General features: G+C 45.3%; 1 protein-coding gene across 1 annotated transcript in view; it reads left to right on the plus strand.

Moving 5' to 3' along the window:
• Positions 1 to 20,321, plus strand: part of LOC139531416 (uncharacterized protein FLJ40521-like) — a 67,673-nt gene extending 47,352 nt beyond the window's left edge. The window contains exons 2-3 of the mRNA XM_071327864.1: positions 9,973 to 10,355; positions 20,255 to 20,321. Of these exons, the coding sequence (XP_071183965.1) occupies positions 9,973 to 10,355; positions 20,255 to 20,321 (450 nt within the window). The remainder of the gene's footprint in view (positions 1 to 9,972; positions 10,356 to 20,254) is intronic.
• Positions 20,322 to 26,302: the final 5,981 nt, after the last annotated feature.

The raw sequence follows: 26,302 nt of genomic DNA on the forward strand, positions 1-26,302 counted from the left end.
AAAACCTCTTGGCGCACGGATCTCTTTAACGGGATCATTTTCGTAAACAACCGCTGAATTGCAGAGCGCCAAATTCAAAAAATATACAAAAAATATTTATTTTCATGAAATCACAAGTGAAATATACCAAAACAAGGCTTAGCTTGTTGTTAATCCACCTATCGTGTCAGATTTTGAAAATATGCTTTACAGCGAAATCAATCCAAGCATTTGTGAGTTTATCGATCACTAGACAAAACATTACGAACAGCTAGCAGCAATGTAGATCGGTCACGAAAGTCCGAAAAGCAATAAAATGAATCGCTTGCCTTTGATGATCTTCGGATGTTTGCACTCACGAGACTCCCAGTTACACAACAAATGTTCCTTTTGTTCGTTAAAGATTTAACTGATACAAAGTGTCTATGCATGGATAATAAACAGAGAGTAGCAGCAGCTTAAAAATGTGTCTGGGGGAGGGGGGGGACAATGCAAAGAAGCTGTTAAGGAGCCTTTTGGACCGAGACCTGGTGCTCCGGTACCGCTTGCCGTGCAGTAGAGAGAACAGTCTATGACTACGGTGGCTGGAGTATTTTTTCGGCCTTTCTCTGACACCGCCTGGTATAGAGGTCCTGGATGGCAGGAAGCTTGGCCCCAGTGATGTACTGGGCCATTTGTACTACCCTTGTACTACAGATGCCATACCAGGCACTGACGCAACCAATCAGGATGCTCTCGATGGTGCAGCTGTAAAACCTTTTGAGTATCTGAGGACCGATGCCAAATCTTTTCAGTCTCCTGAGGGGGAATAGGTTTTGTTGTGCCCTCTTCACGACTGTCTTGGTGTGCTTGGACCATGATAGTTTGGTTGTGATGTGGACGCCAAGGAACTTGAAGCACTCAACCTGCTCCACTACAGCCCCGTCGATGAGACTGCATACGTGCTCTGTCCTCTTTTTTTCAATCATCGCTATTGATCACATTGACAGAGAGGTTGTTATCCTGGCAGCCACACTGCCAGGTCTCTGACCTTCTTACCGTTGTCAGTGATCAGGCCTAGCGCTGCTGTGTCGTCAGCAAACTTAATGATGGTGTTGGAGTCGTGCTTGGCCACGCAGTCGTGGGTGAACAGGGAGTACAGGAGGAAACTAAGCAGTGCATATTTCACTGCCGTACTGTGTTCGATCTTGTCTCAAGAGGACCACAATGGAAATCAGTCCCAGACTTTATTGTGTGTTATCCTCCATTATTTTGTTTATGTGCATGTATGGCTTTTTCAAGTTTTATGTTTGCTTGTTTTTTTAAATGGTTGAATTAATAAACAAAAAATATATAAAAAATAAACTAAGCACGCACCCCTGATGGGACCAGTGTTGAGGATCAGCGTGGCAGATGTGTTTGTTGCCTACCCTCACCACCTGGGAGAGGCCCGTCAGGAAGTCCAGGATCCAGTTGCAGAGGGAGGTGTTTAGTCCCAGGGTCCTTAGCTTAGTGATGAGCTTTGAGGGTAGTATGGTGTTGAACGCTGAGCTGTAGTCAATGGATAGCATTCTCATGTAGGTGTTCCTTTTGTCCAGATGGGAAAGAGCAGTGTGGAGTGAAATAGACACGGCATCATCTGAGGATCTGTTGGGACGGTATGCAAATTGGAGTGGGTCTAGGGTTTCTGGGATAATGGTGTTGATGTGAGCCATGACCAGCCTTTCAAAGCATTTAATGGTTAATGACGTGAGTGCTACGGGTCGGTAGTTATTTAGGCAGGTTACCTTACTGTTCTTGGGCACAGAGTCTGTGATGGTCTGCTTGAAACATGTTGGTATTACAGACTCAGTCAGAGACAGATAAAAAATATCAGTGAAGACACGTGCCAGTTGGTGAGCGCATGCTTGGAGTCCTGGTAATCTGTCTGGCCCTGCGGCCTTGTGAATGTTGACCTGTTTAAAGGTCTTACTCATATCGGCTACGGAGAGCGTGATCACACAGTCGTCCGGAACAGGTGATGATCTCATGCATGATTCAGTGTTGATTGCCTCGAAGCAAGCATAGAAGTTATTTAACTTGTCTGGTAGGCTCGTGTCACAGCTCGCGGCTGTGCCTTCCTTTGTAGTTCGTAATAGTTTGCAAGCCCTGCCACATTCAACGAGCGTCAGAGACGGTGTAGTAGGATTCAATCTTAGTCCTGTATTAACGCATTGCCTGTTTGATGGTTCGTCTGAGGGGATAGCAGGATTTCTTATAAGCGTCCAGGTTAGAATCGCGCTCCTTGAAAGCGTCAGCTCTACCCTTTAACTCGGTGCGGATATTTCATGTAATCTATGGCTTCTGGTTGGGGTATGAACGTACGATCTCTGTGGGGACAACGTCATGCACGTATTGAAGTAGCCGGTGACTGATGTGGTATTCTCCTCAATGCCATCGGATGAGTCTCTGAATATATTCCAGTCTGTGCTCGAAAAACAGTCCTGTAGCCTAGCATCTGCGTCATCTGAACACCTTCATATTTAGTAAGGAAATGCAATAATCAGGATACTGAGAAAGTTGTATTGGTTCAGAGAGGAAATTAAGAATTCAGGATGCTGAAGGTACAGATAATGTTTTATAGAAAATAGGTTAGATTAGATCTATATAGATATATATATAGGAAATAGATTAGGTTAGATTAGATCTATATAGATATATATATAGGAAATAGAATAGGTTAGATTAGATCTATATAGATCTATATAGGAAATAGATTAGGTTAGATTAGATCTATATAGATATTTATAGGAAATAGATTAGGTTAGATTAGTTCTATACATATATAGGAAATAGATTAAGTTAGATTAGATCTATATAGATATATACAGGAAATAGATTAGGTTAGATTAGATCTATAGAGATATTTGTAGGAAAAAGATTAGGTTATATTAGATCTATATAGATAGATATAGCAAATAGATTAGGTTAGATTAGATCTATATAGATATATACAGTGGGGAGTATTTAATCCACTGACGATTTTGCAGGTTTTCCTACTTACAAAGCATGTAGAGGTCTGTAATTTTTATCATAAGTACACTTCAACTGTGAGAGACGGAATCTAAAACAAAAATCCAGAAAATCACATTGTATGATTTTTAAGTAATTAATTTGCATTTTTTTGCATGACATAAGTATTCGATCACCTACCAACCAGTAAGAATTCCGTCTCTCACAGACCTGTTAGTTTTTCTTTAAGAAGCCCTCCTGTTCTCCACTCATTACCTGTATTAACTGCACCTGTTTGAACTCGTTACTTGTATAAAAGACACCTGTCCACACACTCAATCAAACAGACTCCAACCTCTCCATAATGGCCAAGACCAGAGAGCTGTGTAAGGACATCAGGGGTAACATTAGAGACCTGCACAAGGCTGGGATGGGCTACAGGACAATAGGCAAGCAGCTTTTGGATTCCGTCTCTCACAGTTGAAGTGTACCTATGATAAAAATTACAGACCTCTACATGCTACAGTCCCTTATGTCTCTCTGGAAGAAGATCCTCACCCTACTTTATTGTCCAGGGATTGAAAGTCAGCGAGTAATATACTTGGAAGTGGTGGATGGTATGCACACATCCTGAGTCTGACTAAAATCCCAATCCTTATTCCTCTTCTCTTCCTCTTGATACTTATTCGGTTAACTAAACTGGAACTGAGATGTTATGTCTTATTGTCTCTTCTTGAAAGGCAGAAAATTGTATATTCAGCTGCAATAAGGAGAAGTATTTCTTGATATAGGACGGGCAAATGTTTTCTTCTCCGGAGTTTTGAGCGCGTCATCTCTTTATACATCATAATATAATAATAGTACATGCCATTTAGCAGAGTCTCTGGCGATGACGTCTTGGAGCAGACCCTGGGATGAATGGAATTGCCTCAAGAAGTTAAATCAAAGGATCTAATTCATGGAAGTTGAATTTCTGGTGGAAATGCTTGTTGGATCTATTGTTCCCGATCTAATATCCCAAAGTTATTTACAGCTGTAGTTAATATTGCAAGACACGTTCTGAGCAAATAATGTTTGAAATAACAAAAGACAACAAAACAAATACTTTCTTCGAATATCAACATACTGTATACTACGTACTTAATGAGTATATAGTACATACTATATACTATTAGTTACTTTTAGTATATTTTAAACAAACGGTATCCTTTCAGTTGAGCGTACTAGCGCTTCGCCTGTCTACCGGAAGTTGATGCTGTTACGATGCAACCTCTTGCTAGCTTGTTAACATAACAAATTACTAGCTAGACATTTTACGACTTCGGGTGTGTTTTTAAATTCAATCTGGAGTGCCAGAGTGAGCTCTGGGCGTTGGTAAACTCAGAGCGTTGTCAGATTGTCCGTCTGTAAATGCAGAGCGTTTCGCTGTTGGAGAGTTCAGAGGGCACACTGGACGCTCGGGCCCGAGGAGTAGGGTTGACTCGAGCGTTGTGGCCTCACGCCGGCAGTCAACCACCCAAGTTAACTGGCTAAATTTAGCTAGCTTGCTAGCTACTTGCAGACACAAATGAGAGAACACCTCACTCTGACCATTTTGAAGAAAAGTCATTACTTTATTAAATTGCTCCACATTTTCTTAACATTTGTCATAAGAAGTTAAAGCAATTAATTTGTATCTCATTGGACTTCGCCTGCATTTTCTTCCTGACATTTTCTTCCAATTTAAAAACGATGTGAAGCCACGCCCATTTTCTGAAGAATTGCATTATGGGCCCTAAAAGCACGGAAATAGTGCCCACTGCTTTTATACTTATTTTTTTGGGGCGAATGTAGTACGACATCCGGGGTACTTTTGGCATACTAACTATATCCGTACTTTTGACCAGTAAACTAATAACTCAATTCACGTCACAAGAAAGTACTGTTAGTACGGTTAGTATTCGAACGTGTCTTTCGGCGCCGTCTTGTTCACGTCATCTTGTTTAAAGAGGTATTTAATGCTAATAATGTTTGGTTTTCATTGTTCAATGAAGCTTTTGACAGTTTTATTGAACAGAGTCTATTCCTGAAACAAATGGAGGCAAAGAGGCATTTTTTTTCAGCCTTTTAAAATAGAAACACAATTCCCAGATTCTCAGATTCTCTTTTCTAAAAAAAAAACAGTGGGTTTTATGTGTAACATCAACCGTTCCCCCCGCTGTCCGAGTAACACTTGGATTTCATGGCTTTTTCTTTTAACGGTAGATTCTTACGGATTCTTTCATATTCAGTCCCCATGAAACACCAGACTAGTTACGCTGGTTGTTTCCCAAAAGGCTCTTATGTCTTCCCTAAGGACCCTGGTCAAAAGCACTATACAGGAAATAGCACTGTTGTATACGGTACTGTATGTAGATAGTGGTGAGTTTCCCAAATAACATTCAGGGACTGTAGTAGGGTTCAGATAGGCCTTATTCCCCAGCCAACTGACGACACAGCTGTGATGCAAGGACCCGGTTGGCCAGTAGAGGCCTCCAATGCCTTGTACAACTTCTGATACAGAGTCAGTCCCTTGATACATGTTGCAGACACGCATGGCTGGAGCCTAAACAGACGTTTACAGGGGAGAGCTGTATATCACCAACCACTTCTACACGGGGTTTGGTTTCATGAATCAACACTAATGTCATTTCAGCTTCACAATAAGTCTCATTTTACCTGAGTACGTATTCATTTTCCTTTTATGCAAACTCTACAACTAGTGCGGAGGAAAATGTCTTGTATTTTTAGAGGCAGGAGAGATAACACATTCTAATAAACTTGAGAAAAGTAAGGAGGAGGGAGAGAGAGAGGGGGGGACAGAGGGGAGAGAAAGAGAGGACAGAGGGGAGAGAGAGGGGGGGACAGAAGGAGAGGGGGGGCAGAGGGAGAGGGGAGAGAGAGAGGGGGGGGGGCAGAGGGAGAGGGGGGGGGCAGAGGGGAGAGAAAGAGAGGACAGAGGGGAGAGAGAGGGGGGGACAGAAGGAGAGGGGGGGCAGAGGGAGAGGGGAGAGAGAGAGGGGGGGGGGCAGAGGGAGAGGGGAGAGAGAGAGGGGGGGCAGAGGGAGAGGGGGGGGGACAGAGGGGAGAGAAAGAGAGGACAGAGGGGAGAGAGAGGGGGGGGACAGAAGGAGAGGGGGGGGCAGAGGGAGAGGGGAGAGAGAGAGGGGGGGGGGCAGAGGGAGAGGGGGGGGGGCAGAGGGGAGAGAAAGAGAGGACAGAGGGGAGAGAGAGGGGGGGACAGAAGGAGAGGGGGGGCAGAGGGAGAGGGGAGAGAGAGAGGGGGGGGGCAGAGGGAGAGGGGAGAGAGAGAGGGGGGGGCAGAGGGAGAGGGGAGAGAGAGAGGGGGGGGCAGAGGGAGAGGGGAGAGAAAGAGAGGAGGACAGAGGGGAGAGAGAGAGGGGGGACAGAGAGAGAGGGGTGGGGGACAGAGAGGAGAGAAAGAGAGGACAGAGGGGAGAGAGAGAAAAATAGGGGAGGACAGAGGGGAGGGGAGAAGAGAGGATAGGAGAGAAGAGGAGAGGAGAGGAGAAGACAGAGCAGAGAGGAGAACAGATGGGAGAGGGGAGAAAGAGAGGGGAGGACAGAGGGGAGAGAAGAGAAAGGGGAGAGGAGAGAAAGAGAGGGGTGGACAGAGGGGAGAGGAGAGAAAGTGAGGGGAGGACAGAGGGGAGAGGAGAGAAAGGGGAGAGGAGAGAAAGAGAGGGGTGGACAGAGGGGAGAGGAGAGAAAGAGAGGGGTGGACAGAGGTGAGAGGAGAGAAAGGGGAGAGGAGAGAAAGAGAGGGGAGGACAGAGGGGAGAGGAGAAAAAGGGGAGAGGAGAGAAAGAGAGGGGAGGACAGAGGGGAGAGGAGAGAAAGAGAGGGGAGGACAGAGGGGAGATGAGAGAAAGAGAGGGGTGGACAGAGGGGAGATGAGAGAAAGAGAGGGGAGGACAGGGGGGAGGGGAGAAGAGAGGATAGGTGAGAAGAGGAGAGGAGAAGACAGAGAGATTAACAGATGGGAGAGGGGAGAAAGAGATGGGAGGACATAGGGGTTGAGGAGAGAAAGAGAGGGGTGGACAGAGGGGAGAGGAGAGAAAGAAAGGGAGGGTAGAGGGGAGAGGGGAGAAAGAGGGGAGGATAGAGTGGAAGGGAGAGAAAGAGGGGGGAGGACAGAGGGGAGAGGAGAGAAAGGGGAGAGGAGAGAAAGAGAGGGGTGGACAGAGGGGAGATGAGAGCAAGAGAGGGGAGGACAGAGGGGAGAGAAGAGAAAGGGGAGAGGAGAGAAAGAGAGAGGTGGACAGAGGGGAGAGGAGAGAAAGAGGGGGGAGGGCAGAGGAGAGAGGAGAGAAAGAGGGGGGTGGACAGAGGGGAGAGGAGAGAAAGGGGAGAGGAGAGAAAGAGAGGGGAGGACAGAGGGGAGAGGAGAGAAAGGGGAGGGGAGGACAGAGGGGAGAGGAGAGAAAGGGGAGAGGAGAGAAAGAGAGGGGTGGACAGAGGGGAGAGGAGAGAAAGGGGAGAGGAGGACAGAGAGGAGAGGAGAGAAAGAGGGGGGTGGACAGAGGGGAGAGGAGAGAAAGGGGAGAGGAGAGAAAGAGATGGGAGGACAGAGGGGAGAGGAGAGAAAGGGGAGAGGAGGACAGAGGGGAGAGGAGAGAAAGGGGAGAGGAGAGAAAGAGAGGGGTGGACAGAGTGGAGAGGAGAGAAAAAGAGGGGAGGACAGAGGGGAGAGGAGAGAAAGGGGAGAGGAGAGAAAGAGAGGGGTGGACAGAGGGGAGAGGAGAGAAAGTGAGGGGAGGACAGAGGGGAGAGGAGAGAAAGAGAGGGGAGGACAGAGGGGAGAGGAGAGAAAGAGAGGGGAGGACAGAGGGGAGAGGAGCGAAAGAGAGGGGAGGACAGAGGGGAGAGGAGAGAAAGAGAGGGGAGGACAGAGGGGAGAGGAGAGAAAGAGAGGGGAGGACAGAGGGGAGAGGAGAGAAAGAGAGGGGAGGACAGAGGGGAGAGGAGAGAAAGAGAGGGGTGGACAGAGGGGAGAGGAGAGAAAGAGAGGGGAGGACAGAGGGGAGAGGAGAGAAAGAGAGAGGAGGACAGAGGGGAGAGGAGAGAAAGAGAGAGGAGGACAGATGGGAGAGGAGAGAAATGGGAGAAGAGAGAAAGAGAGGGGTGAACAGAGGGGAGAGGAGAGAAAGAGAGGGGAGGACAGAGGGGAGAGGAGAGAAAGAGAGGGGAGGACAGAGGGGAGAGGAGAGAAAGAGAGGGGTGGACAGAGGGGAGAGGAGAGAAAGAGAGGGGAGGACAGAGGGGGAGGGGAGAACGAGAGGGGAGGACAGAGGGGAGAGGAGAGAAAGAGAGGGGAGGACAGAGGGGAGAGGAGAGAAAGAGAGGGGTGGACAGAGGGGAGAGGGGAGAAAGAGAGGGGAGGACAGAGGGGAGAGGAGAGAAAGAGAGGGGAGGACAGATGGGAGATGAGAGAAAGAGAGGGGAGGACAGATGGGAGATGAGAGAAAGAGAGGGGTGGACAGAGGGGAGATGAGAGGAGAGGAGAGAGGGGAAAAATAGAGGAACACATTCTAATAAAGTTTTGTGAAACATGTTCAGATGACGTCCGACTATTGAGCTGCTTTTACTGCAATGGAACAAGTCAGTTTTTCACACCTATTTCTAACCTTGGTGAAGAGGAGGGCTCTTCGACCAAGGACTCTGGAATCTGTCCTCGCCTCTATCTCTCCCCTCTGTCCTCTTTCCTCCTCCCTTTCTCTCCTCTCTCTCCTCTTTCCTCCTCTCTTACCTTTCTCCCCTCAGTCCTCCTCTCTCTTCTTTCTCCCCTCTGTCCTCCTGTCTCTCCTCACATCTGTCCTCCTCTCTCATATCCTCTATCCTCTGTCCTCCTCTCTCCTTCTCCCCTCAATCCTACTCTCTCCCCTTTGTCCTCCTCTGTCCTAACCTCTCCCCTCTGTCCTCCTCCTCTCTCCTCTCCTCTCCCCTCTCCCTTCCACACTCCTCTCCCCTCTTTCCTCCTTTCTCCCCTTCTCCTCTATGTCCTCCTCTATGTCCTCCTCTCTCCCCTCCTCTCTCCTTTCTTCTCCCCTCTGTCCTCCTCTCCTCTCCCCTCTATCCTCTCCCCTCTGTCCTCTCCTCTCCCATCTGTCCTCCTCTCTCCTCTCCTCTCTTTCCCTCTGTCCTCCTCTCCCATCTGTCCTCCTCTCTCCTCTCCTCTCTTTCCCTCTGTCCTCCTCTCTCCCCTCCTCTCTCCTTTCTTCTCCCCTCTGTCCTCCTCTCCTCTCCCCTCTGTCCTCTCCCCTCTGTCCTCTCCTCTCCCCTCTGTCCTCCTCTCTCCTCTCCTCTCTTTCCCTCTCTCCTCCTCTCCTTTCCCCTCTGTCCTCTCCCCTCTGTCCTCTCCTCTCCCATCTGTCCTCCTCTCTCCTCTCCTCTCTTTCCCTCTGTCCTCTCCCCTCTGTCCTCTCCTCTCCCATCTCTCCTCTCCCCTCTGTCCTCTCCTCTCCCCTCCTCTCTTTCCCTCTGTCCTCCTCTCCTCTCCCCTCTGTCCCCTCCCCTCTGTCCTCTCCTCTCCCATCTGTCCTCCTCTCTCCTCTCCTCTCTTTCCATCTGTCCTCTCCTCTCCCCTCCTCTCTTTCCCTCTGTCCTCCTCTCCTCTCCCCTCTGTCCCCTCCCCTCTGTCCTCTCCTCTCCCATCTGTCCTCCTCTCTCCTCTCCTCTCTTTCCCTCTGTCCTCTCCTCTCCCCTCTGTCCTCCTCTCTCCTCTCCTCTCTGTGCTCCTCTCTCCTCTGTACCCTTGCTGTCTTCTTTCCCTTCAGTACGTTGAATACACCTCCTTGACCGGCTGGGCTCTTTAATGAACCCTGTGGACTTCATGCACCACAAAGGGACACTGTGTGTCACCAAGTTCTTTCTTCCGGGGAGTCACTGTGATTTCTATATCCGTTGTCATGGGGACGAGGCAACTCACAGGGAAAACGACAGAGCTACCTCTGGCTCAATCTGTCTGTCTACCTCCAAGTCCAGGCAGAGAGAACCTCCCAGGCCAGGCAGAGAGAGCCTCCCAGGCCAGGCAGAGAGAGCCTCCCAGGCCAGGCAGAGAGAACCTTCCAGGCCAGGCAGATGGATCTCCCAGGCCAGGCAGAGAGAACCTCCCAGGCCAGGCAGAGCGAACTTCCCAGGCCAAGCAGAGGGAACCTCACAGGCCAGGCAGAGGGAACCTCCCAGGCCAAGCAGAGGGAACCTCTCAGGCCAGGCAGAGGGATCTCCCAGGCCAGGCAGAGAGAACTTCCCAGGCCAAACAGAGGGAACCTCACAGGCCAGGCAGAGGGAACCTCCCAGGCCAAGCAGAGGGAACCTCCCAGGCCAGGCAGATGGATCTCCCAGGCCAGGCAGAGGGAACCTCCCAGGCAAACCTTTGCCTTGCATTCTTCAAGGCAAAACTGCTCCAGCTCCTTCAAGTTGGATGGGTTCCGCTGGTGTACAGCAATCTTTAAGTCATACCACAGATTCTCAATTGGATTGAGGTCTGGGCTTTGACTAGGCAATTCCAAGACATTTAAATGTTTCCCATTAAACCACTCGAGTGTTGCTTTAGCAGTATTCTTAGCGTCATTGTCCTGCTGGAAGGTGAACCTCTGTCCCAGTCTCAAATCTCTGGAAGATTGAAACAAGTTTCCCCCAAGATTTATCCTGTATTCAGCGCCATCCATCATTCCTTCAATTCTGACCAGTTTCCCAGTACCTGCAGATGAAAAACGTCCCCACAGCATGATGCTGCCACCACCATGCTTCACTGTGGGGATGGTGTCCTCGGGGTGATGAGACAGACATAGAATTTTCCTTGATGGCCAAAAAACTCAATATTAGACTCATCTGACCAGAGTAACTGCTTCCATATGTTTTGGGAGTGGCCCACATGCCTTTTGGCATGTTTTCTTATTGTTTTCTTTAAGCATTGGCTTTTTATCTGGCCACTCTTCCGTAAAGTCCAGCTCTGTGGAGTGTACGGTTTAAAGTGGTCCTAAGGACAGATATTCCAATCTCCGCTGTGGAGCTTTGCAGCTCCTTCAGGGTTATCTCTGGTCTCTTTGTATCCTCTCTGATTAATTGCCTCCTTGCCTCCTTGCCTGGTCCGTGAGTTTTGGTGGGCGGCCGTCTCTTGGCAGGTTTTTTGTGATCCTGTATTCTTTCATTTTTTAATTAAAGGATTTAATGGGATGTTCAAAGTTTCTGCTATTTTTTTATAACCCAACCCTGACCTGTTTGGAGAGCTCCTTGGGCTTTATGGTGCCCCTTGCTTGGTGGTGCCCCTTGCTTAGTGGTGTTGCAGACTCTGGGGCCTTTCAGAACAGGTGTATATATACTGAGATCATGTGACAGATCATGTGACACTTACATTGCACACAGGTGGACTTTATTTAACTAATTATGTGACTTCTGAAGGTAATTGGTGGCACCAGATCTTATTTAGGGGCTTCATAGCAAAGGGGTTGAATACATATGCATGCACCACTTTTTATTTATTTATTTTCTTGAATATTTTTAAACACGTAATTTTTTTCATTTCATTTCACCATATTGGACTATTTTGTGTATGTCCATTATATGAAATCCAATTAAAAATCTATTTTAATACATGTTGTAATGCAACAAAATAGGAAAAATGCCAAGATGGATGAATACTTTGGCACTGTACAATATAGTCCTCTTTGTCTTTACGGTTAGTCAGGTGATTCTCAATAAATCCAAATGGAGTAACAAGGACATCGTAATGTCACCTGTCAAGTACGGTGTTGGTGAGATTATATTGGGATCTCCTTCTCGTTATATAAAGACCATCTTATCTATCAACATAGACAGGGCTCTAACTCCCCACAATGAGATAGGGTGCAGGCCAGGCAGCAGGCTGTTTGCCTGCCAGCAAATGTGATTGGCAAAAACAAAATCTTGTTGTGATTGGCCCGACTGAAACATGGCTCAAGCCTGATGAATTTACTGTGTTAAATGAGGCCTCACCTCCTGGTTACACTAGTGGCCATATCCCCCGCGCATCCCGCTAAGGCAGAGGTGTTGCTAACGTTTACGATAGCAAATTAAAATTTACAAAAAAATTAAATAGTGCATTTTCATCTTTTGAGCTTCTAGTCATGAAATCTATACAGGTTACTCAATCACTTTTTATAGCTACTGTTTACAGGCCTCCTGGGCCATATACAGCGTTCCTCACTGAGTTCCCTGAATTCCTATTGGACCTTGTAGTCTTGGCAGGTAATCTCCCAATTTTTTGGGGACTTTAATATTCACATGGAAAAGTCCACAGACCCACTCCAAAAGTCTTTCGGAGCCATCATGGACTCAGTGGGTTTTGTCCAACATGTCTCCGGACCTACTCACTGCCACAGTCATACTCTGGACCTAGTTTTGTCCCATGGAATAAATGTTGTAGATCTTAATGTTTTCCCTCATAATCCTGGACTATCGGACCACCGTTTTATTACGTTTGCAAATCGCAACAAATAATCTGCTCAGACCCCAACCAAGGAGCATCAAAAGTCGTGCTATAAATTCTCAGACAACCCAAAGATTCCTAGATGCCCTTCCAGACTCCCTCCACCTACCCAAAGACGTCGGAGTACAAAAATCTGTTAACCACCTAACTGAGGAACTCAATTTAACCTTGAGCAATACCTTAGACGCAGGCACACCCCTAAAAACAAAAAAACATTTGTCAAAAAGAAATGTGCTTCCTGATAAAGGGCAACAGGTAGATACTACCACATACTTCTGCATATAGATACTACTAAATACTACTACATATAGATACTACTAAATAATACTATATATAGATACTTCTACATACTACTACATATAGAGTGGATACTACTACATACAAATACATATAGATACTTCTACATACTACTACACATACAGTAGATACTACTAAATACTACTACATATACTGTAGATACTTCTACATACTACTACATATACAGTAGATACTACATACAACTACATGTAGATACTACTACTTACTGTTACACACTGTTACACATAGATACTACTACATAATACTACATATAGATACTTCTACATACTACTACATATACAGTAGATAATACTACATGTAGATACTACTACATACTACTACATATACAGTGGATACTACTACATACAACTACATATAGATACCACTACTTACTGTTACATATAGATACTACTACATACTACTACATATACAGTATATAATACTACATACTACTTCATATAGACACTACGACATACTACTAGACATACAGTAGATACTACTACATTCTACTAATTATAGATACTACTACATTCTACTACACATACAGTAGATACTACTACATGCTACTATATATAGATAATGCTACATTCTACTACATATAGATACTATTACATACTACTTCATATAGATACTACTACATACTATGACATTTAGGGTTAGAGTTAGGGTTCGCAAGGTAGCCTAGTGGTTAGAGCGTTGGGCCATTAACTGAAAAGTTGCTGGATCGAATCCCTGAGCTGACAAGGTAAAAATCTGTCTTTCGGCCCCTGAACAAGGCAGTTAACACAATGTACCCTGGTAGACTGTCATTGTAATTAAGAATTTGTTCTTAACTGACTTGCCTAGTTAAATAAAGGATAAATAAAAAATATATATTAAAAACAGAAAATACCAGAGCCCTGAAGCAAGTTTCCAGAAAATTGGAACGGAAATGAAGCTCCACCAAACTGGAAGTCTTCCGACTAGCTTGGAAAGACAGTATCTTTCCATATTGAAGTGCCCTCGACTCTGATTGATCATCCTATTTTTCAATCCTAATTGAGGAGAATAAGAACAATCCCAAATGTATTTCGATACCGTCACAAAGCTAACTAAAAAGCACTATTCAACAAGAGAGGATAGCTTTCACTTCAGCAGTGATAAATACATGAAATTCTTCGATGAAAAGATCATTATACTTAGATAGCAAATTACGGACTCCATTTTGAATCTGCTTATTTCTCTCAAGCTCAGTTGTCCTGAGTCTGCACAGAACTGCCAGGACCTAGGATCAAGGGAGACACTCACGTTTTTTAATCCTGTATCTCTTGACACTTTCATGAAAATAGTAATGGCCTCTAAACCGTCACGCTTCGTACTGGAACCTATTCCAACTAAACTACTGAAAGAGCTGCTTCCTGTGCTTGGCCCTCCTATGTTGAACATAATAAACGGCTCCCTATCCTCCGGACCAAACTCACTAAAAGTGGCCGTAATAAAGCCTCTCTTGAAAAAAGTCAATGCTTGACCCGGAAAATGTAAAATACTTTCGGCCTATATCGAATCTCCCATTCCTCTCAAAAGTTGGAAAAAGCTGTTGCGCAGCAACTCACTGCCTTCCTGAAGACAAACAATGTATACGAAATGCTTCAGTCTGGTTTTAGACCCCATCATAGCACTGAGACTGCACTTGTGAAGGTGGTAAATTACCTTTTTTATGGTGTCAGACCAAGGCTCTGCATCTGTCCTCGTCCTCCGAGACCTTAGTGCTGCTTTTGATACCATCGATCACCACATTCTTTTGGAGAGATTGGAAACCCAAATTGGTCTACACGGACAAGTTCTGGCCTGGTTTAGATCTTATCTGTCGGAAAGATATCAATTTGTCTCTGTGGATGGTTTATCATCTGACAAGTTTCGGCGGTCCTCAAGGTTCCGTTTTAGGACCACTATTGTTTTCAATATTTATTTTACCTCTTGGTGATGTCATTCGGAAAACATAATGTTAACTTTCACTGCTATGCGGACGACACACAGCTGTACATTTCAATGAAACATGGTGAAGCCCCCAAATTGCCCTCCCTTGAAGCCTGTGTTTCAGACATAAGGAAGTGGATGGTGGCAAATGTTTTACTTTTAAACTCGGACAAAACAGAAACAACGAAATCTGCTTTGGATATAACAATTATTCTTGATGGCTGTACAGTTGTCTCAAATAAATCTGTGAAGGACCTCGGCGTTACTCTGGACCCTGATCTCTCTTTTGACGAACATTTAAACAATATTTCAAGGACAGCTTTTTTCTATCTTTGTAACATTGCAAAAATCTGAATATTTTTGTCCAAAAATGATGCCGAAAAATGTATCCATGCTTTTGTCACTTCTAGGTTAGACTACTGCAACGCTCTATTTTCCGGTTTCCCATATAAAGCACGAAATAAACTGACTAGAACCAAAAAATGCATCATATTACTCCGGTGCTAGCCTCCCTACACTGGCTTCCTGTTAAGGCTTGGGCTGATTTCAAGGTTTTACTGCTAACCTACAAAGCATTACATGGACTTGCTCCTACCTATCTCTCCAATTTCGTCCTGCCGTACATACTGTACCTACACGTACACTACGGTCACAAGACACAGGCCTCCTAATTGTCCCTAAAATTTCTAAGCCAACAGCTGGAGGCAGGGCTTTCTCCTATAGAGCTCCATTTTTATGGACTGGTCTACCAATCCATGTAAGAGACGTAGACTCGGTCTCGACCTTTAAGTCTTTACTGAAGACTCATCTCTTCTGTAGGTCCTATGGTTGAGTGTAGTCTGGCCCAGGGGTGCGAACGTGAACTGCAAGGCACTGGAGCGACAATCTGCCCTTGCTGTCTCTGCCAGGCCGGTTCCCCTCTCTCCACTGGGATTCTCTGCCTCTAACCCTATTACAGGGGCTGAGTCACTGGCTTACTGATGCTCTTCCATGCCGTCACTAGGAGGGATGCGTCACTTGAGTGGGTTGAGTCACTGACAAGATCTTCCTGTCCGGGTTGGTGCCCCCTCTGGCTTGTGCGGTAGAGGATATCTTCGTGGGCTGTGCTTTGGCAAAGTGGGTGGGGTTATATCCTGCCTGGTTGGCCCTGTCCGGGGCTATCGTCAGACGGGGACACAGTGTCCCCCGACCCACCCCTGTCTCAGTCTCAAGTATCAATGAGGGTCAGTCTGTTATATCTGGTGTAATTCTCCTGTCTTATCTGGTGTCCTGTGTGAATTTAAGTATGCTCTGGCTAATTCTCTCCCTCTATCCCTCCCCTCCCGGAGGACCTGAGCCCTGGGATCATGCCTCAGGAATACCTGGCCCAATGAGTCCTGATTGTCCCCAGTCCACCTTCTCATGCTGCTGCTCCAGTTTCAACTGTTCTGCCTGCGGCTATGGAACCCTGACCTGTTCACCGGACGTGCTACCTTGTCCCGGACCTGCTGTTTTCGACTCTTTCTTTCTCTCTACCGCACTTGCTGTCTCGACCTCTGAATGCTCGGCTATGAAAAGCCAACTTACATTTCCTCCTGAGGTACTGACCTGTTGGACTATCTACAACCACTGTGATTAATATATGACCCTGCTAGTCATCAATGAACGTTTGAACATATTAACCTCTCTGGGGCAGGTGGGACGCAAACGTCCCACCGGCCAATAGCCAGGGAAAATACAGCGCGCCATATTCAAATAACATGATATAAAAATCAAACTTTCATTAAATCACACATGTAAGATACCAAATTAAAGCTACACTCGTTGTGAATCCAGCCAACATGTCAGATTTCAAAAAGGCTTTTCGGCGAAAGCATAAGATGCTATTATCTGATGATAGCACAACAGTCAACAAAGAGAGAGTAGCATATTTCAACACTGCAAGCACGACACAAAACGCAGAAATAAAATATAAATCATGCCTTACCTTTGAAGAAATTCTTTTGTTGGCACTCCAATATGTCCCATAAACATCACAAATGGTCCTTTTGTTTGATTAATTCCGTCGATAGACATCCAAAATGTTAATTTTTTGGACCGTTTCATCCAGAAAAACACAGCTTCCAACTATCGCCACTTCTCTACAAAATATATCAAAAGTTACATGTAAACTTTACCAAAACATTTCAAACTAATTTTGTAATACAACGTTAGGTATTTTTAAACGTTAATAATCGATCAATTTGAAGACGGGATGATCTGTGTCCAATACAAAAAGAAAACAAACTGACAGAACTTTTTTCGTAACGTGGCTCTCTCAAAAAATGTACTTCATGTGACCCTCATTTACGATAGCCCTACTTCTTCAGTACACAAAGGAATAACCTCAACCAATTTCCAAGGACTGGTGACATCCAGTGGAAGTGGTAGGAACTGCAAGCAAGTCAATTAGAAATCTGGTGTCTCTAAAAAACTAATTGAAAAGACAGTGACATCAAAAAAATACAAATTCTGAATGGTTTGACCTCAGGGTTTTGCCTGCTACATAAGTTCTGTTATTCTCACAAATATGATTGAAACAGTTTTAGAAACTTCAGAGTGTTTTCTATCCAAATCTACTAATAATATGCATATCTTATATTCTGGGGATGAGTAGCAGGCAGTTGAAATTTGCATGCTATTTTTCCGAAAGTGAAAATGCTGGCCCCTGCCCACAAGAAGTTAAAGAACAATCTGGCCGTAAATGGCCATGTAGTCTTAGAATCTCCCCCCGGCACAGACAAAAGAGGACTGGCCACCCCTCATAGCCTGGTTCCTCTGTATGTTTCTTCCTAGGTTTCGGCCTTTCTAGGGAGTTTTTCCTAGCCACCGTGCTTCTACATCTGCATTGCTTGCTGTTTGGGGTTTTAGGCTGAGTTTCTGTATATTACTTTGTGACATTTGCTGATGTAAAAAGGGCTCTATAAGTATATTTGATTGATTGATTGTTAAATAAATAAAAACATTTGCTCTGTGACCACAACTACTATAGATAACAACACACACCCCATACAAGGACAGGCTGACAGGTTATACTGACAATCCCTCACAGGTAGAGGAGCTTGGACCACAAGGGGGAAGGAGAATAAGGGGTGATGATGTATGCATTGTTATTTTTAATCAAATGTTCAACTCCTAAAATGTCTCTCATCCTAAACACGACAACCATCACGACCATTGGAGGGGCCTCACCTAATGACTAGGCAGCATCACAATCACTGGAGGGGCCTCATCTAATGACTAGGCAGCATCACGACCATCGGAGGGGCCTCACCTAATGACTAGGCAGCATCACAATCACTGGAGGGGCCTCATCCAATGACGAGGCAGCATCACGACCATTGGAGGGGCCTCATCCAATGACTAGGCAGCATCACGGCCATCGGAGGGGAAGAAAATGAACAGTACTTTATATTGATTTGGCACCGATGTCATTGAGCCACAACTCCTCTTCCCAGGGCTACAAATCATCCCTGCCAATTACTGTGTTGCCTTCCTCCTCCTCCTCCCTCCTCACTACTGGTTCAGGTAGTTTCTCAGATCCCTTGACTTTTTCCTGATTTTGTTAGTTCCTCCCCCCCTCATCAATCTACACACAATACCCCATGATGACAAAGCAAAACAGGATTTCAGACATTTTCACAAATGTATTACAAATAGAAATATATAAATATTACATTTACTTAAGTATTCAGAACCTTTGGCAGTGATATACTGTATAACCAGGTGAGTTAGACCAGGCATGGACTGGATATGTGACATACTGTATAACCAGGTGAGTTAGACCAGGCATGGACTGGATATGTGACATACTGTATAACCAGGTGAGTTAGACCAGGCATGGACTGGATATGTGACATACTGTATAACCAGGTGAGTTAGACCAGGCATGGACTGGATATGTGACATACTGTATAACCAGGTGAGTTAGACCAGGCATGGACTGGATATGTGACATACTGTATAACCAGGTGAGTTAGATGGGGGGTGCTCCCTCTGCTGTTTCCTGAAGTCCATGATCATCTCCTTCATTTTGTTGACGTTGAGTGAGAGGTTGTTTTCCTGACACCACACTCCGAGGGCCCTCACCTCCTCCATGTAGGCCGTCTCGTCATTGTTGGTAATCAAGCCTACCACTGTAGTGTCGTCTGCAATCTTGATGATTGAGTTGGAGGTGTGCATGGCCACGCAGTCGTGCGTGAACAGGGAGTACAGTAGAGGGCTGAGAACGCACCCTTGTGGGGCCCCAGTGTTGAGGATCAGCGGGTTGGAGATGTTGTTTCCAACCCTCACCTCCTGGGGGCGGGCCGTCAAAAAGTCCAGGACCCAGTTGCACAGGGCGGGGCCAAAACCCAGGGTCTCGAGCTTAATGACGAGTTTGGAGGGAACTATGGTGTTAAATGCTGAGCTGTAGTCGATGAACAGCATTCTTACATAGGTATTCCTCTTGTCCAGATGGGTTAGGGCAGTGTGCAGTGTGATTGCGATTGCGTCGTCTGTGGACCTATTGGGGCGGTAAGCAAATTGTAGTGGGTCTAGGGTGAGAGGTAGGGTGGAGGTGATATGATCCGTGACTAGTCTCACAAAGCACTTCATGATGACGGAAGTGAGTGCTACAGGGCAATAGTTGTTTAGCTCAGTTACCTTAGCTTTCTTGAGAACAGGAACAATGGTGGCCATCTTGAAGCATGTGGGAACAGCAGACTGGGATAGGGAGTGAGTGAATATGTCCGTAAACACACCAGCCAGCTGGTCTGCGCTCTGAGGACGCGGCTAGGGATGCCGTCTGGGCCGGCAGCCTTGCGAGGGTTAACACTTTTACATTTTTTACTCACATTGGCTGCGGTGAAGGAGAGCCCGCAGGTTTTGGTAGCGGGCCGTGTCAGTGGAACTGTATTGTCCGCAAAGCGAGCAAAGAAGTTGTTTAGTTTGTCTGGGAGCAAGACATCGGGGTCCTAATTTAGACCAGAGCCCTATTCCCTATATTGTGCACTTGTTTGGACCTGAGCCCTATTCCCTATATAGTGCACTACTTTAGTCCAGGGCCTTACATCTCTATTCTTCTGTTTGACTAAGAGAGAACTGTATTGAAAACAGATGTCTACATTTTCAGTTTCACCCCGAAGGCAACCTTTTCTTCCCAGAGAGACATATGGAGACGTTTCTCTGTGTATCTTCTCAATGCTATTTTTACACACAGAAAGAGCTTCCCCTGTTCCCAGATAGAGCAGAAACCAGATGTTTAATGTGTTATGGTGACTTTGGAGATAGACTGTGTGTCTATGTTGGTCGAGCTCACATGTATTTGAACACTATTAGCAGATCAAAACAATTAAAGACCGTTAACCAAGTCATGGTATTGTTGTATCTTTAAAGGTGCGTCTAACCGACAGTAGAGGCCTGTGCGGCAGGAATACAACATTCTGAAACAACTTCCTCTGTTAGTAAATCCGTCAGCTGCTCCTCTCTGTCTGTCACTCGCTCCACGCGCGCTGCTCACTCTGCATGCGCTCTGTCCCACGGCAGCTCTGTGTCTGTGAGTATCCGTAGCAACGTCTCCGCTCGGGCTGCTCTGCTCAAGGACGAGGCGTGAGGGAGCAGTTAGCCGTTAGCAACTTTTCATCTAAACTCTCTGGTCTCTCCTATTGGACGAGGTTGAAGCTCTTCTGACGTTATGATCTTAGTCAGATGTGACTGTACTGCGGCAGTAGAGCACGAGCAAATGGCTCAGCTACCCTTAGACTAGTTATTGATGGAAATCCATGCCCTACAAGGGCCCTAACCCGATGTATAATGTTGAGACCAGTCGGGCTCGGGATGGGAAGCAGAGTTCTAGCCCACAGCCTCTAACATACCGTCTCCTTGGAAGTTACTCCACAGAAACACATTTTCAACTAGAAAATGCAACAGCAATTGTGACGTTGCTAACTGAAATCAGCCCGTCAGAGATACCCAGTGATCCATCTCATCTCCAGCACCAAAGTGAGGTGATGAAATCAGACATCCGTCCATGTCCTTCCTCCCTCTGCCAGGACACATATGGCACAAGGAAGGATCCTCAGAACAGGAGAGCACCAGTAAGGATCCTCAGAACAGGAGAGCACCAGTAAGGATCCTCAGAACAGGAGAGCACCAGTAAGGATCCTCAGAACAGGAGAGCACCAGTAAGGATCCTCAGAACAGGAGAGCACCAGTAAGGATCCTCAGAACAGGAGAGCACCAGTAAGGATCCTCAGAACAGGAGAGCACCAGTAAGGATCCTCAGAACAGGAGAGCACCAGTAAGGATCCTCAGAACAGGAGAGCACCAGTAAGGATCCTCAGAACAGGAGAGCACCAGTAAGGATCCTCAGAACAGGAGAGCACCAGTAAGGATCCTCAGAACAGGAGAGCACCAGTAAGGATCCTCAGAACAGGAGAGCACCAGTAAGGATCCTCAGAACAGGAGAGCACCAGTAAGGATCTTCAGAACAGGAGAGCACCAGTAAGGATCCTCAGAACAGGAGAGCACCAGTAAGGATCCTCAGAACAGGAGAGCACCAGTAAGGATCCTCAGAACAGGAGAGCACCAGTAAGGATCCTCAGAACAGGAAAGCACCAGTATTGACACACAGAGAATGACACAGAGAGTTTTGCTGATGGGCTGTGATGGGTTGGCAATATAGGCCGGCTCCATGCGGTGTGTGTGAGTGTGTGCGTGTTCGTGTGTATGGGGTGTTTGTCTTGGCCAGAATAGCCAATAAATGTGGCACGCCTCTAACCCGATAGTCACACACACACACACACACACACACACACACACACACACACACACACACACACACACACACACACACACACACACACACACACACACACACACACACACACACACACAAATGCAAGGAGGAGGAAGAGAATAAATATTGAAAGGATTCAGCCAAGCAACACTTTTTCTAGTGTGGTCTGAATAATAACAGCGCCAGTACAACACGGTGCAGATCACCGTTGTCCCTGTGCCCAAGAATGCCAAGATAATCTGTTTAAATGACTATCGCCCCGTAGCACTCACATGTGTAGTCATGAAGGGCCTTGAAAGGCTAGTCGTGGCTCACAACACATCATCCCAGACACCTTAAACCCACTCCATTTCGCATTACCGCCCCAACAGATCCACAGATGACGCAATCTCTACTGCACTCCACACTGCCCTTTCTCACCTGGACAAAAGGAACACCTATGTGAGAATGCTATTCATTGACTACAGCTCAGCGTTCAACACCATAGTGCCCACAAAGCTCATCACTAAAACTAAGGACCCTGGTACTAAACACATCTCTCTGTGATGTTCCTATCACCAGATTCATTGCTAAATATACAATTAACTTGTGTTGGGCGGTTCTTCAAGCTCTGGCTCCTCGGCCAATGCAGGCCCTTTTTTGAAAAGAAGGAGGTCACTGACAACACAATCCTCTGGATGAACTGAAAGAAACGGACCAGAATCAATGTGTTCAAGTGATTCCTCTAAATACCAATTCAACCATTTTTGTTACGTTCTATTAGCTACATGGTGGCATTCAACCATTCATGTTTCAACCGGAACGTAGCGAAGAGGATTGGAGGGAAAGAGTTGGATTTAGCTAGAAGCTCAGTTACAGCCGATGCCAACACCAAGACTCGGTACCGGTACCCCCTGTTATTAGCCTAGCTCAGTTACAGCCGATGCCAACATCGAGACTCGGTACCGGTACCCCCTGTTATTAGCCTAGCTCAGTTACAGCCGATGCCAACACCAAGACTCGGTACCGGTACCCTCTGTTATTAGCCTAGCTCAGTTACAGCCGATGCCAACACCAAGACTCGGTACCGGTACCCCCTGTTATTAGCCTAGCTCAGTTACAGCCGATGCCAACACCAAGACTCGGTACCGGTACCCTCTGTTATTAGCCTAGCTCAGCTACAGCCGATGCCAACATCGAGACTCGGTACCGGTACCCCCTGTTATTAGCCTAGCTCAGCTACAGCCGATGCCAACATCGAGACTCGGTACCGGTACCCCCTGTTATTAGCCTAGCTCAGCTACAGCCGATGCCAACACTGAGACTCGGTACCGGTACCCCCTGTTATTAGCCTAGCTCAGCTACAGCCGATGCCAACACTGAGACTCGGTACCGGTACCCCCTGTTATTAGCCTAGCTTAGCTACAGCCGATGCCAACACTGAGACTCGGTACCGGTACCCCCTGTTATTAGCCTAGCTCAGCTACAGCCGATGCCAACACTGAGACTCGGTACCGGTACCCCCTGTTTATAGCCTAGCTCAGCTACAGCTAATGCCAGCACCAAGACTCGGTACCTTTACCCCCTGCATATAGCCTAATTATAGTTTTTTTTATTGTGTTTTACTTTACTTTATGTAGTAAATATTTTCTTAACTTTATTTTCTTAAAACTACACTGTTGGTTAAGGGTTTGTCAGTAAGCATTTCACGGTAAGGTCTGATCCTGTTGTATTCAGCGTGAGTCACAAATACAGTGCATTGCAAAAGTATTCATCCCCCTTGACGTTTTTCCTATTTTATTGCATTAAAACCAGTAATTTCAATGGATTTTTATTGGATTTCTTGAAATGGACATACACAAAATAGTCCAAAAAAAGTGAAATGAAAAAAATTACTTGTTTAAAACTTCTTGAGGATAGGGTGCAGATTTTTCACTTAGGGAAAAATAGCGTGCCCAATTTCAACTTCGTTCTACTCATCCCCAGAATATAAGATATGCATATTATTAGTAGATTTGGATAGAAAACACTCTGAAGTTTCTAAAACTGTTTGAATCATATCTATAAGTATAACAGAACTTATATAGCAGTCAAAACCTTGAGGACTAACTTTTTTTTTTTTAAGTCACTGTCTGTTCAAAGAGTTATTATGGGCTGGCCAGAATTCTAATCACTACCCTCGCAGTTCCTACTGCTTCCACTGGATGTCGCCAGTGTATGGAAATAGGTTGAAGTTATTCTTTTGAAAAATGAGGAAGAAATACACCAGGAAGTAAAGTGACGTCTTGTGTTTCGTTTGATTGTTGCGCAAGACTTGAAAAGTAGCGTGAGGTTGTTGATGTCCTGTATTGAAAACAGATTGACCCGTCTTCAATTTGATCGATTATTAACGTTTACAAATACCTTAAGTTGTATTACAAAAGTACTTTGAAATGTTTTGGCAAAGTTTAGAGGTAATTTTTTAGATATTTTGTAGTGACATTCTTCAAAGGGGAAGCTGTTTTTTCTGGATCAAACGGGACAGATAAATGGACAATTTGGACATATATGGACGGAATTAATCAAACAAAAGGACCATTTGTGATGTTTATGGGACATATTGGAGTGCCAACAAAAGAATCTCGTCAAAGGTAATGCATGTTTTATATTTTATATCTGCGTTTTGAGTAGCGCCGGCATGGTTGAAATATGCTAATAGTAATGAAATATGCTACATTCTCTTGTTGACATTTTGCTATCATCAGATAATAGCATCTTATGCTTTCGCCGAAAAGCCTTTTTGAAATCTGACATGTTGGCTGGATTCACAACGAGTGTAGCTTTAATTTGGTATCTTATATGTGTGATTTAATGAAAGTTTGATTTTATATAATTTTTTTGAATCTGGCGCTCTACATTTTCAATGGCTATTGGCCAGGTGGGACGCAAGCGTCCCGCTATCCCAGAGAGGTTTAAAAAAAAATACAAAAAAAATGGAAAAGTGGTGGATGCATATGTATTCACCCCCTTTGCTATGAAGCCCCTAAATAAGATCTGGTCAACCAGTTACCTTCAGAAGTCACATAATTAGTTAACCTCTCCTCCGGATGAACGTTTAACCTCTCTGGTTAGGGGCAGTATTGTCACCTCCGGATGAAAAGCGTTCCCAAAGTAAACTGCCTGCTACTCAGGCCCAGAAGCTAGGATATGCATATAATTGGTAGATTTGGATAGAAAACACTCTGAAGTTTCTAAAACTGTTAAAATAATGTCTGTGAGTATAACAGAATATGATAGGCGAAACCCCGAAGAAAAACCATCCAGGGAATTTTTTTTTTGAGGTCATAGGATTTTCCATTTATTTTCTATGGGATACCCTTATTATTAGGAACATGGTTGCAGTTCCTATGGCTTCCACTAGATGTCAACAGTCTTTAGAATTTGTTCGATGTTTTTCTTTTGAGAAATGAAGAAGTAGTGCTATTCATTGTAAGTGTCCCTCCAGGTGGACTCTACTGTTTTGATGTGAACTGGAACGCGCTTCACGTTGTTTTTATCCGGAAACAGTTTTTTCCTTCTTAAATTTGATTGATTCTTTACGTTTTAGGGTACCTGAGATTGGATTAGGAACGTTGTTTGAAATGTTTGGACCAAGTTTACAGGTGACTTATTAGATACTTTGTAGGCATGTTTGGCGAGTTGAAACCGGTGTATTTCTGAATCAAACGCGCCAAATAAATGGACATTTTTGGGACATAAAGAAGGACATTATTGAACAAAAGGACCATTTGTGATGTTTCTGGGACATTTTGGAGTGCCAACAGAAGACGATCTTCAAAGGTAAGGCATTAATTATATCGCTATTTCTGACTTTTGTGGCGCACCTGCCTGGTTGAAATATGATTTTCATGTGTTTGTATGCGGGGCGCTGTCCTCAGATAATCACATGGTTTGCTTTCGCTTTAAAGCCTTTTCTGAAATCTGACACAGCGGCTAGATTAAAAAGAAGTTAGGCTTTATTTTTATGTATAACACATATATTTTTAAGAATGTTAAATATTTGAATTTGGTATTTTTGAATTTCGCGCTCTGCAATTTTACCAGATGTTGGCCAGGTGGGACGCTACCGTCCCACCTGCCCATAAGGAGTAAAATAAAGTCCACCTGTGTGCAATCTAAGTGTCACTTGATCTGTCACATGATCTCAGTATATATACACCTGTTCTGAAAGGCCCCAGAGTCTGCAACACCACTAAGCAAGGGGCATCACCAAGCAAGCGGCACCATGAAGACCAAGGAGCTCTCCAAACAGGTCAGGGACAAAGTTGTGGAGAAGTACAAATCAAGGTAGGGTTATAAAATAATTTCAGAAACTTTGAATATCCCACGGAACACCATTAAATCCTTTAATTAAAAAATGAAAGAATACGGCACCACAACAAACCTGCCAAGAGAGGGCCGCCCACCAAAACTCACAGACCAGGCAAGGAGGGCATTAATCAGAGAGGCAACAAAGAGACCAGAGATAACCCTGAAGGAGCTGCAAAGCTCCATAGCGAAGATTGGAGTATGTGTCCATAGGACCACTTTAAGTCGTACACTCCACAGAGCTGGGCTTTACGGAAGAGTGGCCAGAAAAAAAGCCAATGCTTAAAGAAAAAAACAAGCAAACACATTTGGTGTTAGCAAAAAGGCATGTAGGAGACTCCCTAAACATATGGAAGAAGGTACTCTGGTCAAATTTAGCTTTTTTGCAATCAAGAAAAACAGTATGTCTGGCGCAAACCCAACACCTCTCATCACCCTGAGAACACCATCCCCACAGTAAAATATGGTGG

This window comes from Salvelinus alpinus, chromosome 10, assembly GCF_045679555.1.
Source record: "Salvelinus alpinus chromosome 10, SLU_Salpinus.1, whole genome shotgun sequence".
Lineage (NCBI taxonomy): Eukaryota > Metazoa > Chordata > Actinopteri > Salmoniformes > Salmonidae > Salvelinus > Salvelinus alpinus.